Genomic DNA, 16,119 nt, shown 5'->3' with positions numbered 1-16,119 from the left:
CAAGTACATTTTTTGTTAATGGAGACTGAGAATCCATTTAATTTTTGTTTTTGGTTGTTTTGTTTATTTTGTTTATCAGCTCCAGTGTTAAATATTCTTTTGAAAATAAAGTGTATCTATCTTTGGCAGGAAATCACATGCATTATTACGTCATTTCCATTAAATCATTGTAAAAAGGTCTTCAAACAATATTATTGTTTATCGCAATAATTTTTGAGACAATTAATTGTTCAGCAAAATTTGCTATCATGACAGGCCTACTAGCCAATATGTTTTTGTATTGATAGATGGAGTAGAATTAGCTTTCTGTGGGGTGAATTTAGTTAAAAAGCTGGATTTTTACGAAGCAGACAGTTGCTACGTCTACCCTGTCCGCATGGCAAACCGGAAGTGGGCTGTTTTTAATAGACGTAGAAACACAAATGGAAATACAAATTGTGAAAAATGTAAAAATATTTGTTCTTAAAAGTCCCGTTTAAAGGCGAATGCTCATCAGGAGCAGTCTGACACATGACTAAATGAAACAAGCTTTGCAACGTTTCACTGATTTATATTTTTCTTTGAAAGCATTTTCATTTATGTTTATGCTGCATTTTTGGGTAAATGAAAATATTTCTTGTTAACAGACGACTTGCCTTTGGTCTGGGAATCCAGGATGATTACTGAAGCCTACAGGAATATCCATGGATCGGTCACTCTTCATAGAAATGCCGCTGGGTGATGGAGAGGCTGCTCTGTTCTCCTCTGGATTCATCCTCAGGTTCCTCTGCTGTGAAACCAATCTGATAGGGAACCAGAGACACTCAGTCACCATGGGATTCACTTCCAGTTCACCCAGTTAGCTGCTCTAGAAACTGGCCAGTAGAGCAGGAAGACGATCATCTCCTGGGTTGAATTAAACATGTCCTGTTGGTTCCTCAGTGTCTGAAGAACCACATCAGTTCAATGTGTCCTTGATCTAAAGTTAACTAATCATTTTTTGTCTCTGTCACTTTAAATGCAAACTAGCTGCTGCTGGCCACGCCCCCAACGCAGCATTTAGACTCCTACAGGAAAATGGCTGCAAACAGATGCACAACTGTCCATGTTTGGAAAGCAAAAGAAGAGCCTCCTGCACCACCAGCAGGATGCAGCAAGTGGTTTCTGGATGGCCAGTCAAAACAAAACTCTTGTCTTTTTCAGCAGCCATTGTAAACCAGCTGACCAAACATGCTGGAGCTAAGCTCAGGTTGCTAGCTAGCACGCTAAGCTTTACTGGGGTTGTTCGATAACACGTCGGGCTTCGCTTGGGCTGCCAGCTAAAAAGCTAGGCTTTACTGGGGTTGCTAAGCAACGTTCAGCGCCTGCTGATTTCTGCGCTATATTCTGGAAGGATTTGAAACGACTCATTTTAAAAACACCAAAAACATTAACTTACAGCTGATAAACAGCTGGGTTGTGTTTTTAAGTGCTTGGGCTGTTTTAAGTGCTTGGGCTGTTTTAATAGACGTAGAAACACAAATGGAAGTAGAAAGTGCGAAAAATGTGAATTTTGCAAAAAAGTCCCGTTTAAAGGTGAATGCTCATCAGGAGCAGTCTGACACATGACTAAATGAAACAAGCTCTGCAACGTTTCACTGATTTATCTTTTTCTTTGAGAGCATTTTCATTTATGTTCATGCTGCATTTTTGGGCAAATGCAAATATTTCTGGTTAACAGACGACTTACCTTTGGACTGGGAATCCAGGATGATTACTGAAGGCTACAGGAAGATCTCTGGATCGGTCACTCTTCATAGAAACGCCGCTGGGTGATGGAGCAGCTGCTCTGTTCTCCTCTGGATTCATCCTCAGGTTCCTCTGCTGTGAAGCCAATCTGAGAGGGAACCAGAGACACTAGTTTTTTCTGAGCGGAGACAAAAAACTTTCTATCCAGAGCCGCAAATGGCGGCAGCGCCGTGAAATATCTGACATTAAATCACATTTCAGCCTCTTCTGGCTACAGAGACCATATCTGAACAGCAGGAGGTTCTGATGAAGGTTCGGTCGGTTCGCTCCTCTCCGGTCGGAACCAGTTTGATAGAAAGTTCTAACTCACCGGACCGACCGCTGAAGTCTGCGCCACAAAATGGAGTCCAAGAATGAAGGATAATTGTTGGTGAAATAGTTTCGGTTTGTATAAATCAGCTGATTATGTTTGCGCATGCGCAGTGTCTCTACAGTCGAGGCGCTGCTCATTTCAGAAAGCAGATCATGAAAATCCGGTTTGGTTCTGGTTTAACTTTGGGTAATCTGGGTTTTCGGTGTCAGAAACCAGAAAATTATGAAACCTTTGCAGGTGTTGAGTTAATTAGCTGATTAGCGTTTGACACCATGAGTTTCTGTTAATTAACATTTTCATTAATTAACGTTTTCATTAACTGTGATAATCATCAAAATGATAAAAAACAGTTTTGTAATAAATCTCTGTGGGATGATTCTAATGAATGAGTTTCATTTTCTGAGAGGATTGGCAAGAAAAAAATGCATTTTATGGAATATTCAACATTTTTAACTTTTTAGTAACAGAATCATTTTCTGAGCTTTATTTTATTAAACTGTTCAGGGTAGAAGTCCTCCTTAGCTGAGAGGTCTAGTCAAAGCCTGGGGTAAAACTTTGCAGGAACGCCGACTGTCTGTCTGTGGCTGTAGAAGCAGCTCAGGTGGAGCTGATCTCGGTCCAGTGATGGAGGAGAACCAGAACCAAACGGTTCTGGGAGAAAAGTCCAGAAAGAAAAACCTTCAGATCTGAGATCAGTGAAGGAAACCTGAAGCTCAGCAGAGACTGAGGGAAAGTTTCACCTGCCAGCTTCAGGAAACGAACCTGAAGTCACCCTGACCCTTCAGAGGTCATGTTCCTTCTGTTAACCCTCCTGACCTTTGACCTCTGTGATGTTGAAGCAGATCAGTTCCATCATTCAGCTGTAGATGTTTGATAACCAGAAGTTTCTGGTTCTCCCTGTTGATGCTACGTTCAGCTAGCTAAGGAGCTAACGGCGGCTAACAGCAGAACTGGGTCGGCTGGTTCTGGAGGCGGGACCAACAGACCCAGCTTCAGATCCATCACAGGTTCTGTTGTTAATACAAAACTCTTAATTTGAAGGGGCTGAATCCCATTTCCTGCTGCTGTCTCTATGTTCATCAGATTTTGGCTCAAATCATTTTATTCAGTTTATTAAAGAATAAAAACGTCCAAAGATGATCCATCAGAACCACCAGAACCATCAGATCCATCAGATCCATCAGAACCATCAGAACCACCAGATCCATCAGATCCATCAGAACCATTAGATCCATCAGAACCATCAGAACCACCAGATCCATCAGAACCACCAGAACCATCAGATCCATCAGAACCATCAGAACCATCAGAACCACCAGATCCATCAGATCCATCAGAACCATCAGATCCATCAGAACCACCAGAACCATCAGATCCATCAGAACCATCAGAACCACCAGATCCATCAGAACCACCAGAACCATTAGATCCATCAGAACCATCAGAACCACCAGAACCATCAGAACCATCAGAACCACCAGAACCATCAGATCCATCAGAACCACCAGAACCATCAGAACCACCAGAAACATCAGAAACACCAGAACCATTAGATCCATCAGAACCATCAGGACCATTAGATCCACCAGAACCATTAGATCCATCAGAACCATCAGATCCATCAGAACCATTAGATCCATCAGATCCATCAGAACCACCAGAACCATCAGAACCACCAGATCCATCAGAACCACCAGATCCATCAGAACCACCAGATCCATCAGAACCACCAGAACCATCAGAACCACCAGATCCATCAGATCCACCAGAACCATCAGATCCATCAGAACCACCAGATCCATCAGATCCATCAGAACCATCAGAACCACCAGATCCATAAGAACCATCAGATCCATCAGAACCACCAGAACCACCAGAACCACCAGATCCATCAGATCCATCAGATCCACCAGAACCATCAGAACCACCAGATCCATCAGAACCATCAGATCCATCAGAACCATCAGAACCATCAGATCCATCAGAACCATCAGATCCATCAGAACCATTAGATTCATCAGATCCATCAGAACCATCAGAACCATTAGATCCATCAGAACCATTAGATCCATCAGAACCACCAGAACCATTAGATCCATCAGAACCATCAGATCCATCAGATCCATCAGAACCATTAGATCCATCAGAAACACCAGAACCATTAGATCCATCAGAACCATCAGATCCATCAGAACCATTAGATCCATCAGATCCATCAGAACCATCAGATCCATCAGAACCTTTAGATCCATCAGAACCACCAGAACCATCAGATCCATCAGAACCACCAGAACCATCAGAACCATCAGATCCATCAGAACCATCAGAACCACCAGATCCATCAGAACCACCAGAACCATTAGATCCATCAGAACCATCAGAACCACCAGAAACATCAGAACCATCAGAACCACCAGAACCATCAGATCCATCAGAACCATCAGATCCATCAGGACCATTAGATCCACCAGAACCATTAGATCCATCAGAACCATCAGATCCATCAGAACCATTAGATCCATCAGATCCATCAGAACCATCAGATCCATCAGAACCATTAGATCCATCAGAACCATCAGAACCACCAGATCCATCAGATCCATCAGAACCACCAGATCCATCAGAACCACCAGATCCATCAGAACCACCAGATCCATCAGAACCACCAGAACCATCAGAACCACCAGATCCATCAGATCCACCAGAACCATCAGATCCATCAGAACCACCAGATCCATCAGATCCATCAGAACCATCAGAACCACCAGATCCATCAGAACCATCAGATCCATCAGAACCACCAGAACCACCAGATCCATCAGATCCACCAGAACCATCAGAACCACCAGATCCATCAGAACCATCAGATCCATCAGAACCATCAGAACGATCAGATCCATCAGAACCATTAGATTCATCAGAACCACCAGAACCATTAGATCCATCAGAACCATCAGATCCATCAGAACCATTAGATCCATCAGAAACACCAGAACCATTAGATCCATCAGAACCATCAGATCCATCAGAACCATTAGATCCATCAGATCCATCAGAACCATCAGATCCTTTAGATCCATCAGAACCGTCAGAACCACCAGATCCATCAGATCCATCAGAACTATTAGATCCATCAGAACCATTAAATCCATCAGAACCACCAGATCCATCAGAACCACCAGATCCATCAGAACCACCAGATCCATCAGAACCACCAGATCCATCAGATCCATCAGAACCATCAGAACCACCAGATCCATCAGAACCACCAGATCCATCAGAACCATCAGAACCATCAGATCCATCAGAACCACCAGATCCATCAGAACCATCAGATCCATCAGAACCACCAGATCCATCAGATCCACCAGAACCATCAGAACCACCAGAACCATCAGAACCATCAGATCCATCAGAACCATCAGATCCATCAGAACCATTAGATTCATCAGATCCATCAGAACCATCAGAACCATTAGATCCATCAGAACCATTAGATCCATCAGAACCACCAGAACCATTAGATCCATCAGAACCATCAGATCCATCAGAACCATTAGATCCATCAGAAACACCAGAACCATCAGATCCATCAGAACCATCAGATCCATCAGGACCATTAGATCCACCAGAACCATTAGATCCATCAGAACCATCAGATCCATCAGAACCATTAGATCCATCAGATCCATCAGAACCATCAGATCCATCAGAACCATTAGATCCATCAGAACCATCAGAACCACCAGATACATCAGATCCATCAGAACTATTAGATCCATCAGAACCATTAGATCCATCAGAACCATTAGATCCATCAGAACCATCAGATCCATCAGAACCATTAGATCCATCAGATCCATCAGAACCATCAAAACCATCAGAACCACCAGATCCATCAGAACGATTAAATCCATCAGAACCATTGTATCCATCAGAACCATCAGATCCATCAGAACCATTGTATCCATCAGAACCATCAGATCCATCAGAACCACCAGATCCATCAGATCCATCAGAACCACCAGAACCATCAGATCCATCAGAACCATTAGATCCATCAGATCCATCAGAACCATCAGAACCACCAGATCCATCAGATCCATCAGAACCATTAGATCCATCAGAACCACCAGATCCATCAGAACCATCAGAACCACCAGATCCATTAGATCCATCAGATCCATCAGAACCATCAGATCCATCAGAACCATTAGATCCATCAGATCCATCAGAACCATCAGATCCATCAGAACCATCAGATCCATCAGAACCATTGTATCCATCAGAACCATCAGATCCATCAGAACCATCAGAACCACCAGATCCATCAGAACCATCAGAACCATCAGATCCATCAGAACCATTAGATCCATCAGATCCATCAGAACCATTAGATCAATCAGAACCATCAGATCCATCAGAACCATTAGATCCATCAGATCCATCAAAACCATCAGAACCACCAGATCCATCAGAACCATTAGATCGATCAGAACCATTAGATCCATCAGAACCATTAGATCCATCAGATCCATCAGAACCACCAGATCCATTAGATCCATCAGATCCATCAGAACCACCCGATCCATCAGAACCATCAGAACCATCAGAACCACCAGATCCATCAGAACCATCAGAACCTTTAGATCCATCAGAACCATCAGAACCACCAGATCCATCAGAACCATCAGATCCATCAGAACCATCAGAACCACCAGATCCATCAGATCCATCAGAACCATCAGATCCATCAGAACCATTAGATCCATCAGAACCATCAGATCCATCAGAACCATTGTATCCATCAGAACCATCAGATCCATCAGAACCATCAGAACCACCAGATCCATCAGAACCATCAGAACCATTAGATCCATCAGATCCATCAGAACCATCAGAATCATCAGATCCATCAGAACCATCAGATCCATTAGATCCATCAGATCCATCAGAAGCATCAGAACCACCAGATCCATTAGATCCAACAGATCCATCAGAACCATTAGATCCATCAGATCCATCAGAACCATCAGAACCATCAGAACCACCAGATCCATCAGAACCATCAGAACCATTAGATCCATCAGAAACATCAGAACCACCAGATCCATCAGATCCATCAGAACCATCAGATCCATTAGATCCATCAGATCCATCAGATCCATCAGAACCATTGTATCCATCAGAACCATCAGATCCATCAGAACCACCAGATCCATCAGAACCATCATAACCACCAGATCCATCAAATCCATCAGAACCACCAGAACCATCAGATCCATCAGAACCATTAGATCCATCAGAACCATCAGAACCATCAGAACCACCAGATCCATCAGAACCATCAGATCCATCAGAACCATCAGAACCACCAGATCCATCAGAACCATCAGATCCATCAGAACCATCAGATCCATTAGATCCATCAGATCCATCAGAAGCATCAGAACCACCAGATCCATTAGATCCAACAGATCCATCAGAACCATCAGAACCACCAGATCCATCAGATCCATCAGAACCATTAGATCCATCAGAACCATCAGATCCATCAGAACCATCAGAACCACCAGATCCATTAGATCCATCAGAACCATCAGATCCATCAGAACCATTAGATCCATCAGATCCATCAGATCCATCAGAACCATCAGAACTATTAGATCCATCAGAACAATTAGATCCATCAGATCCATCAGAACCTTTAGATCCATCAGATCCATCAGAACCATCAGATCCATCAGATCCATCAGAACCACCAGAACCATCAGATCCATCAGAACCATCAGATCCATCAGAACCATCAGATCCATCAGAACCATTAGATCCATCAGAACCATGAGAATCATCAGATCCATCAGAACCATCAGATCCATTAGATCCATCAGATCCATCAGAAGCATCAGAACCACCAGATCCATTAGATCCAACAGATCCATCAGAACCATCAGAACCATTAGATCCATCAGAAACATCAGAACCACCAGATCCATCAGATCCATCAGAACCATCAGATCCATTAGATCCATCAGATCCATCAGAACCATTGTATCCATCAGAACCATCAGATCCATCAGAACCACCAGATCCATCAGAACCATCATAACCACCAGATCCATCAAATCCATCAGAACCACCAGAACCATCAGATCCATCAGAACCATTAGATCCATCAGAACCATCAGAACCACCAGATCCATCAGAACCATCAGATCCATCAGAACCATCAGAACCACCAGATCCATCAGAACCACCAGAACCATTAGATCCATCAGAACCATCAGAACCACCAGAAACATCAGAACCATCAGAACCACCAGAACCATCAGATCCATCAGAACCATCAGATCCATCAGGACCATTAGATCCACCAGAACCATTAGATCCATCAGAACCATCAGATCCATCAGAACCATTAGATCCATCAGATCCATCAGAACCATCAGATCCATCAGAACCATTAGATCCATCAGAACCATCAGAACCACCAGATCCATCAGATCCATCAGAACCACCAGATCCATCAGAACCACCAGATCCATCAGAACCACCAGATCCATCAGAACCACCAGAACCATCAGAACCACCAGATCCATCAGATCCACCAGAACCATCAGATCCATCAGAACCACCAGATCCATCAGATCCATCAGAACCATCAGAACCACCAGATCCATCAGAACCATCAGATCCATCAGAACCACCAGAACCACCAGATCCATCAGATCCACCAGAACCATCAGAACCACCAGATCCATCAGAACCATCAGATCCATCAGAACCATCAGAACGATCAGATCCATCAGAACCATTAGATTCATCAGAACCACCAGAACCATTAGATCCATCAGAACCATCAGATCCATCAGAACCATTAGATCCATCAGAAACACCAGAACCATTAGATCCATCAGAACCATCAGATCCATCAGAACCATTAGATCCATCAGATCCATCAGAACCATCAGATCCTTTAGATCCATCAGAACCGTCAGAACCACCAGATCCATCAGATCCATCAGAACTATTAGATCCATCAGAACCATTAAATCCATCAGAACCACCAGATCCATCAGAACCACCAGATCCATCAGAACCACCAGATCCATCAGAACCACCAGATCCATCAGATCCATCAGAACCATCAGAACCACCAGATCCATCAGAACCACCAGATCCATCAGAACCATCAGAACCATCAGATCCATCAGAACCACCAGATCCATCAGAACCATCAGATCCATCAGAACCACCAGATCCATCAGATCCACCAGAACCATCAGAACCACCAGAACCATCAGAACCATCAGATCCATCAGAACCATCAGATCCATCAGAACCATTAGATTCATCAGATCCATCAGAACCATCAGAACCATTAGATCCATCAGAACCATTAGATCCATCAGAACCACCAGAACCATTAGATCCATCAGAACCATCAGATCCATCAGAACCATTAGATCCATCAGAAACACCAGAACCATCAGATCCATCAGAACCATCAGATCCATCAGGACCATTAGATCCACCAGAACCATTAGATCCATCAGAACCATCAGATCCATCAGAACCATTAGATCCATCAGATCCATCAGAACCATCAGATCCATCAGAACCATTAGATCCATCAGAACCATCAGAACCACCAGATACATCAGATCCATCAGAACTATTAGATCCATCAGAACCATTAGATCCATCAGAACCATTAGATCCATCAGAACCATCAGATCCATCAGAACCATTAGATCCATCAGATCCATCAGAACCATCAAAACCATCAGAACCACCAGATCCATCAGAACGATTAAATCCATCAGAACCATTGTATCCATCAGAACCATCAGATCCATCAGAACCATTGTATCCATCAGAACCATCAGATCCATCAGAACCACCAGATCCATCAGATCCATCAGAACCACCAGAACCATCAGATCCATCAGAACCATTAGATCCATCAGATCCATCAGAACCATCAGAACCACCAGATCCATCAGATCCATCAGAACCATTAGATCCATCAGAACCACCAGATCCATCAGAACCATCAGAACCACCAGATCCATTAGATCCATCAGATCCATCAGAACCATCAGATCCATCAGAACCATTAGATCCATCAGATCCATCAGAACCATCAGATCCATCAGAACCATCAGATCCATCAGAACCATTGTATCCATCAGAACCATCAGATCCATCAGAACCATCAGAACCACCAGATCCATCAGAACCATCAGAACCATCAGATCCATCAGAACCATTAGATCCATCAGATCCATCAGAACCATTAGATCAATCAGAACCATCAGATCCATCAGAACCATTAGATCCATCAGATCCATCAAAACCATCAGAACCACCAGATCCATCAGAACCATTAGATCGATCAGAACCATTAGATCCATCAGAACCATTAGATCCATCAGATCCATCAGAACCACCAGATCCATTAGATCCATCAGATCCATCAGAACCACCCGATCCATCAGAACCATCAGAACCATCAGAACCACCAGATCCATCAGAACCATCAGAACCTTTAGATCCATCAGAACCATCAGAACCACCAGATCCATCAGAACCATCAGATCCATCAGAACCATCAGAACCACCAGATCCATCAGATCCATCAGAACCATCAGATCCATCAGAACCATTAGATCCATCAGAACCATCAGATCCATCAGAACCATTGTATCCATCAGAACCATCAGATCCATCAGAACCATCAGAACCACCAGATCCATCAGAACCATCAGAACCATTAGATCCATCAGATCCATCAGAACCATCAGAATCATCAGATCCATCAGAACCATCAGATCCATTAGATCCATCAGATCCATCAGAAGCATCAGAACCACCAGATCCATTAGATCCAACAGATCCATCAGAACCATTAGATCCATCAGATCCATCAGAACCATCAGAACCATCAGAACCACCAGATCCATCAGAACCATCAGAACCATTAGATCCATCAGAAACATCAGAACCACCAGATCCATCAGATCCATCAGAACCATCAGATCCATTAGATCCATCAGATCCATCAGATCCATCAGAACCATTGTATCCATCAGAACCATCAGATCCATCAGAACCACCAGATCCATCAGAACCATCATAACCACCAGATCCATCAAATCCATCAGAACCACCAGAACCATCAGATCCATCAGAACCATTAGATCCATCAGAACCATCAGAACCATCAGAACCACCAGATCCATCAGAACCATCAGATCCATCAGAACCATCAGAACCACCAGATCCATCAGAACCATCAGATCCATCAGAACCATCAGATCCATTAGATCCATCAGATCCATCAGAAGCATCAGAACCACCAGATCCATTAGATCCAACAGATCCATCAGAACCATCAGAACCACCAGATCCATCAGATCCATCAGAACCATTAGATCCATCAGAACCATCAGATCCATCAGAACCATCAGAACCACCAGATCCATTAGATCCATCAGAACCATCAGATCCATCAGAACCATTAGATCCATCAGATCCATCAGATCCATCAGAACCATCAGAACTATTAGATCCATCAGAACAATTAGATCCATCAGATCCATCAGAACCTTTAGATCCATCAGATCCATCAGAACCATCAGATCCATCAGATCCATCAGAACCACCAGAACCATCAGATCCATCAGAACCATCAGATCCATCAGAACCATCAGATCCATCAGAACCATTAGATCCATCAGAACCATGAGAATCATCAGATCCATCAGAACCATCAGATCCATTAGATCCATCAGATCCATCAGAAGCATCAGAACCACCAGATCCATTAGATCCAACAGATCCATCAGAACCATCAGAACCATTAGATCCATCAGAAACATCAGAACCACCAGATCCATCAGATCCATCAGAACCATCAGATCCATTAGATCCATCAGATCCATCAGAACCATTGTATCCATCAGAACCATCAGATCCATCAGAACCACCAGATCCATCAGAACCATCATAACCACCAGATCCATCAAATCCATCAGAACCACCAGAACCATCAGATCCATCAGAACCATTAGATCCATCAGAACCATCAGAACCACCAGATCCATCAGAACCATCAGATCCATCAGAACCATCAGAACCACCAGATCCATCAGAACCATCAGATCCATCAGAACCATCAGATCCATTAGATCCATCAGATCCATCAGAAGCATCAGAACCACCAGATCCATTAGATCCAACAGATCCATCAGAACCATCAGAACCACCAGATCCATCAGATCCATCAGAACCATTAGATCCATCAGAACCATCAGATCCATCAGAACCATCAGAACCACCAGATCCATTAGATCCATCAGAACCATCAGATCCATCAGAACCATTAGATCCATCAGATCCATCAGATCCATCAGAACCATCAGAACTATTAGATCCATCAGAACAATTAGATCCATCAGATCCATCAGAACCTTTAGATCCATCAGATCCATCAGAACCATCAGATCCATCAGATCCATCAGAACCACCAGAACCATCAGATCCATCAGAACCATCAGATCCATCAGAACCATCAGATCCATCAGAACCATTAGATCCATCAGAACCATGAGAACCATCAGATCCATCAGAACCATTAGATCCATCAAAACCATCAGAACCATCAGATCCATTAGATCCATCAGAACCACCAGAACCATCAGAACCACCAGATCCATTAGATCCATCAGAACCATTAGATACATCAGAACCACCAGAACCATCAGAACCACCAGATCCAGTAGATCCATCAGAACCATTAGATCCATCAGATCCATCAGATCCATCAGAACCATCAGAACCACCAGATCCATCAGAACCACCAGAACCATCAGATCCATCAGAACCATTAGATCCATCAGAACCATCAGATCCATCAGAACCATCAGAACCACCAGAACCATCAGATCCATCAGAACCATCAGAACCACCAGAACCATCAGAACCACCAGAACCATCAGATCCATCAGATCCATCAGAACCATCAGAACCACCAGAACCATCAAATCCATCAGATCTATCTGAACCACCAGATCCATCAGAACCACCAGAACCATCAGATCCATCAGAACCACCAGATCCATCAGATCCATCAGAACCATCAGATCCATCAGATCCATCAGAACATTTCACTGCTTCTCTTCTTATTTTCTAGAGAGAAAACTTAGAGATTTAACCAGAGAAAAATAATTTTCCATTTTCTGTTTAAATTCTGACAATAAAATCAAACATCAAACTAAACCTGAAATTTGTTGATTTAGAAATATTGATGATTGATTATGGATTTTATGGACCAGAGAAACCAAACATGTTTGATCAAAACCTGTTTCATTATGCATAAACGTAAAGGTATTTAATCTTTACCTTTAATAATCACAGCCATAAACTAGTTAAACAAAACTTAAACCCACCCAAAGGTCAGAGGTCAGAGGTCAATCATCAGGAATGCATGTGTGGGATGAACAGGTGAAGTTCAACACAGAAAAGTTGCTTCATTTTGACATTTAACAATCTGACAATTTAATAAATCCATAAAAATCACTAATTTATATTAAAAACATTAAAATATTATCACATAATCAGGTTTACATGTAGAATAAAGTCAGTTTTACTTTGGCCACAGATTAATTGCTTTTTAACGCCTGCTACTGCACTGACACATTAATAAATTCATGAAAAAATTATACTTTATTAAAAATGACCAACTTGTTCTCAGATGGTTTCTTCTTCATGAGATAAAATCAAGACTTCATCATATCCAGAGGTTTAATACTTTTAAAGAAATTTTTTTTAGCTGCCTTCTTGCAATGTGTGGAAATGATAAAATGTAAAAAATATAATAATAATAAATGGGTTTAGATAAAAAGATTTTCAATAAAATGAGTTGATTACTAAATAAAAGCTGATTCAATTTAAGAAATTCACAAAAATATATTTCTAATCCAAAAATGTTGTAAAAAAAATTACAAGGCCAAATTTATCTGTTATTAGTCTGAGTTTTAATATCTTACTGAATAAAGAATAGAAACACACACACACACACACGCACGCACACACACACACACACGCACACACACACCTTTAAGCCTGTTTGAAGGTTTCTTTGAATTTTGCTCTATTGGTATGAAAAATTAAGAGCGCAAGGATTTAGACGTAGTTTAATAGTGAAATTAACCTGGCTTTATAATAAACATTTCATAAATCAAAGGTTTCGCTAATCACAAATAATTCAGTAATTAGTAGAATAATCTAATCTATTATCTATAATCTAGCTATTGTAGTTTTTAAACTAGAGATGATAAAAGGGCAGGAGTTTCATTTAGCCATTTCCCTAAACTTAAGCTTCGTCACACATTTAACTGCTGTAGAAAGTTTGTCTTATAATTTAACTCCGATAAATAAATTAATCTACGAAAACTGTTTGGGTGAGTTGAGAAAGTTTGAGACTTACATTTCCTGATCCGGTCTGACTCGGGCGGATCCTCTTCGGATTCCGTTATTCCTGAATGTTTTTATTTCACAAGTTTCCTTTTAATTGTTGAAGAGAAACTGGTTGCTAACAGGAAACCGAACTAATGACTCGGTAGAAACTTCTGACCGAAAGAAAGAATCATTTCATTAGAAATGTTTTAAAGAGAGAAAACCTGGACGTTGCATAACTTCCTCGTTGTTTTTTTCTGTCTGTCTTAAAATGTTTACTGATGGATGGGTGAAGCGGGAAATACCGCCACCTGCTGTACGAGTGTAAAACTTCACTTTATCTCCCTCCTGTCTTCCCTCCAGCTGGTTTCACTAACAGAAAGTAACTTCCAGGCTTTGCTCTCACCTTCTGGTTCTCCGTTAAAGTTTGTTTCTCTTCCCTCTCTTTCTATTTCTTATCAAGTCTTTTGAAGTTTATCATTAAATGTTTCAAATTTCTATTAGATTTAGCTTTAATGGTCAGGATTGTCTGATGAACAAAGAATTTTACTTAACAGACGTTAAGTATAAATTTCCAAACTTTAGAGAGAAAATAACATAATGAATAAAATGAATTATATGTATATAAATGTGTGTGTAACTATTTCTTTACATAAAACACTGAACAAGGACAGATTGTAACAGTGCATCTTTGCACTATTCTGGCTGTAAGGTTTTCATTTTGTACATCAGAGACAACATAAAACTGACCTGAAGGGAAACGTTTGTGTCCAGGATGTGTGGGGTCTGCAGATATGCTAACTGCTGTTTTCTGACCTTCAATAAATGCTTATTGCAAACTTTAATCTCCAATGTGGTTTAAATTTGATATGAAAATAAGAAGGTTTATTTGTAATAGATCTATAATGAAGTATTTTTAGTTACTTTCCATATGTAGAAATAAAAAGATGGGAAATAAACCATAAAGAACAACAAAAAGAGCAAAACCAATCCATAAGTCTTCACAATTCGACTTAGTTTAGTTTAGTTTTAAAATCGTCTTTATTTCCATCGTATTTCTGCCGTTTCATCTGAGATGGAGCATTTTGAGTGCATTGATTTATTGATTGATCCATCTGAAGGTGAACGTTCCAGGAACAGCAGTAAAAGCAAAACGTTTTCACCGAAGAGCAAATCTGTGAGGTTCTGACTCTCAGCAGGAGAATCGCTAAACCAACTTCCTCTACAGCAGGTCTGGACCTGAAAGGCTTCAGAACCGCTCCGTTAAGAACTGTAGGTTTCTACAGGATCTGTCTGCATCGCCACATTCTGTATGTTTTAAAATACTTTTTACTAGAGAAATGAATTATGTTTAATAAGAAGGAACTCGCCCTGCCACAGACTGGCGACCTGTCCAGGTGACCCGCCTCCCAGACATGCAGAAGGAGAACATGCAAACTCCAGGCTGGGATTCAAACCCAGGAACTTCCTGCTGCATTTTTAAGTTTTTGTTACTTTATTACTAATTACTTCATATTAAATTTCAACTCCTTCCTTCACTGGCATTTTATACAGAGTGAGGAATTTATTTATTAGAC

At 41.6% G+C, this 16,119-nt stretch overlaps 1 protein-coding gene across 1 annotated transcript in view; it reads right to left on the bottom strand.

Annotated features, from left to right (window-relative positions):
* Positions 1-14,813, bottom strand: part of LOC102218825 — a 78,656-nt gene extending 63,843 nt beyond the window's left edge. Inside the window, exons 1-3 of the mRNA XM_023326819.1 lie at positions 14,574-14,813; positions 1,709-1,855; positions 636-782 (exon numbers count right to left, since the gene is read on the bottom strand). Coding sequence (XP_023182587.1) covers positions 636-782; positions 1,709-1,827 — 266 coding nt within the window. The 5' untranslated portion in view covers positions 1,828-1,855; positions 14,574-14,813. The remainder of the gene's footprint in view (positions 1-635; positions 783-1,708; positions 1,856-14,573) is intronic.
* Between the last annotated feature and the right edge of the window lie 1,306 nt (positions 14,814-16,119).

This window comes from Xiphophorus maculatus, chromosome 21, assembly GCF_002775205.1.
Source record: "Xiphophorus maculatus strain JP 163 A chromosome 21, X_maculatus-5.0-male, whole genome shotgun sequence".
Classification (NCBI taxonomy): domain Eukaryota; kingdom Metazoa; phylum Chordata; class Actinopteri; order Cyprinodontiformes; family Poeciliidae; genus Xiphophorus; species Xiphophorus maculatus.
The sequence above is the reverse complement of the archived record's forward strand: the minus strand, read 5'-3'. Positions and strand labels throughout refer to the sequence as shown.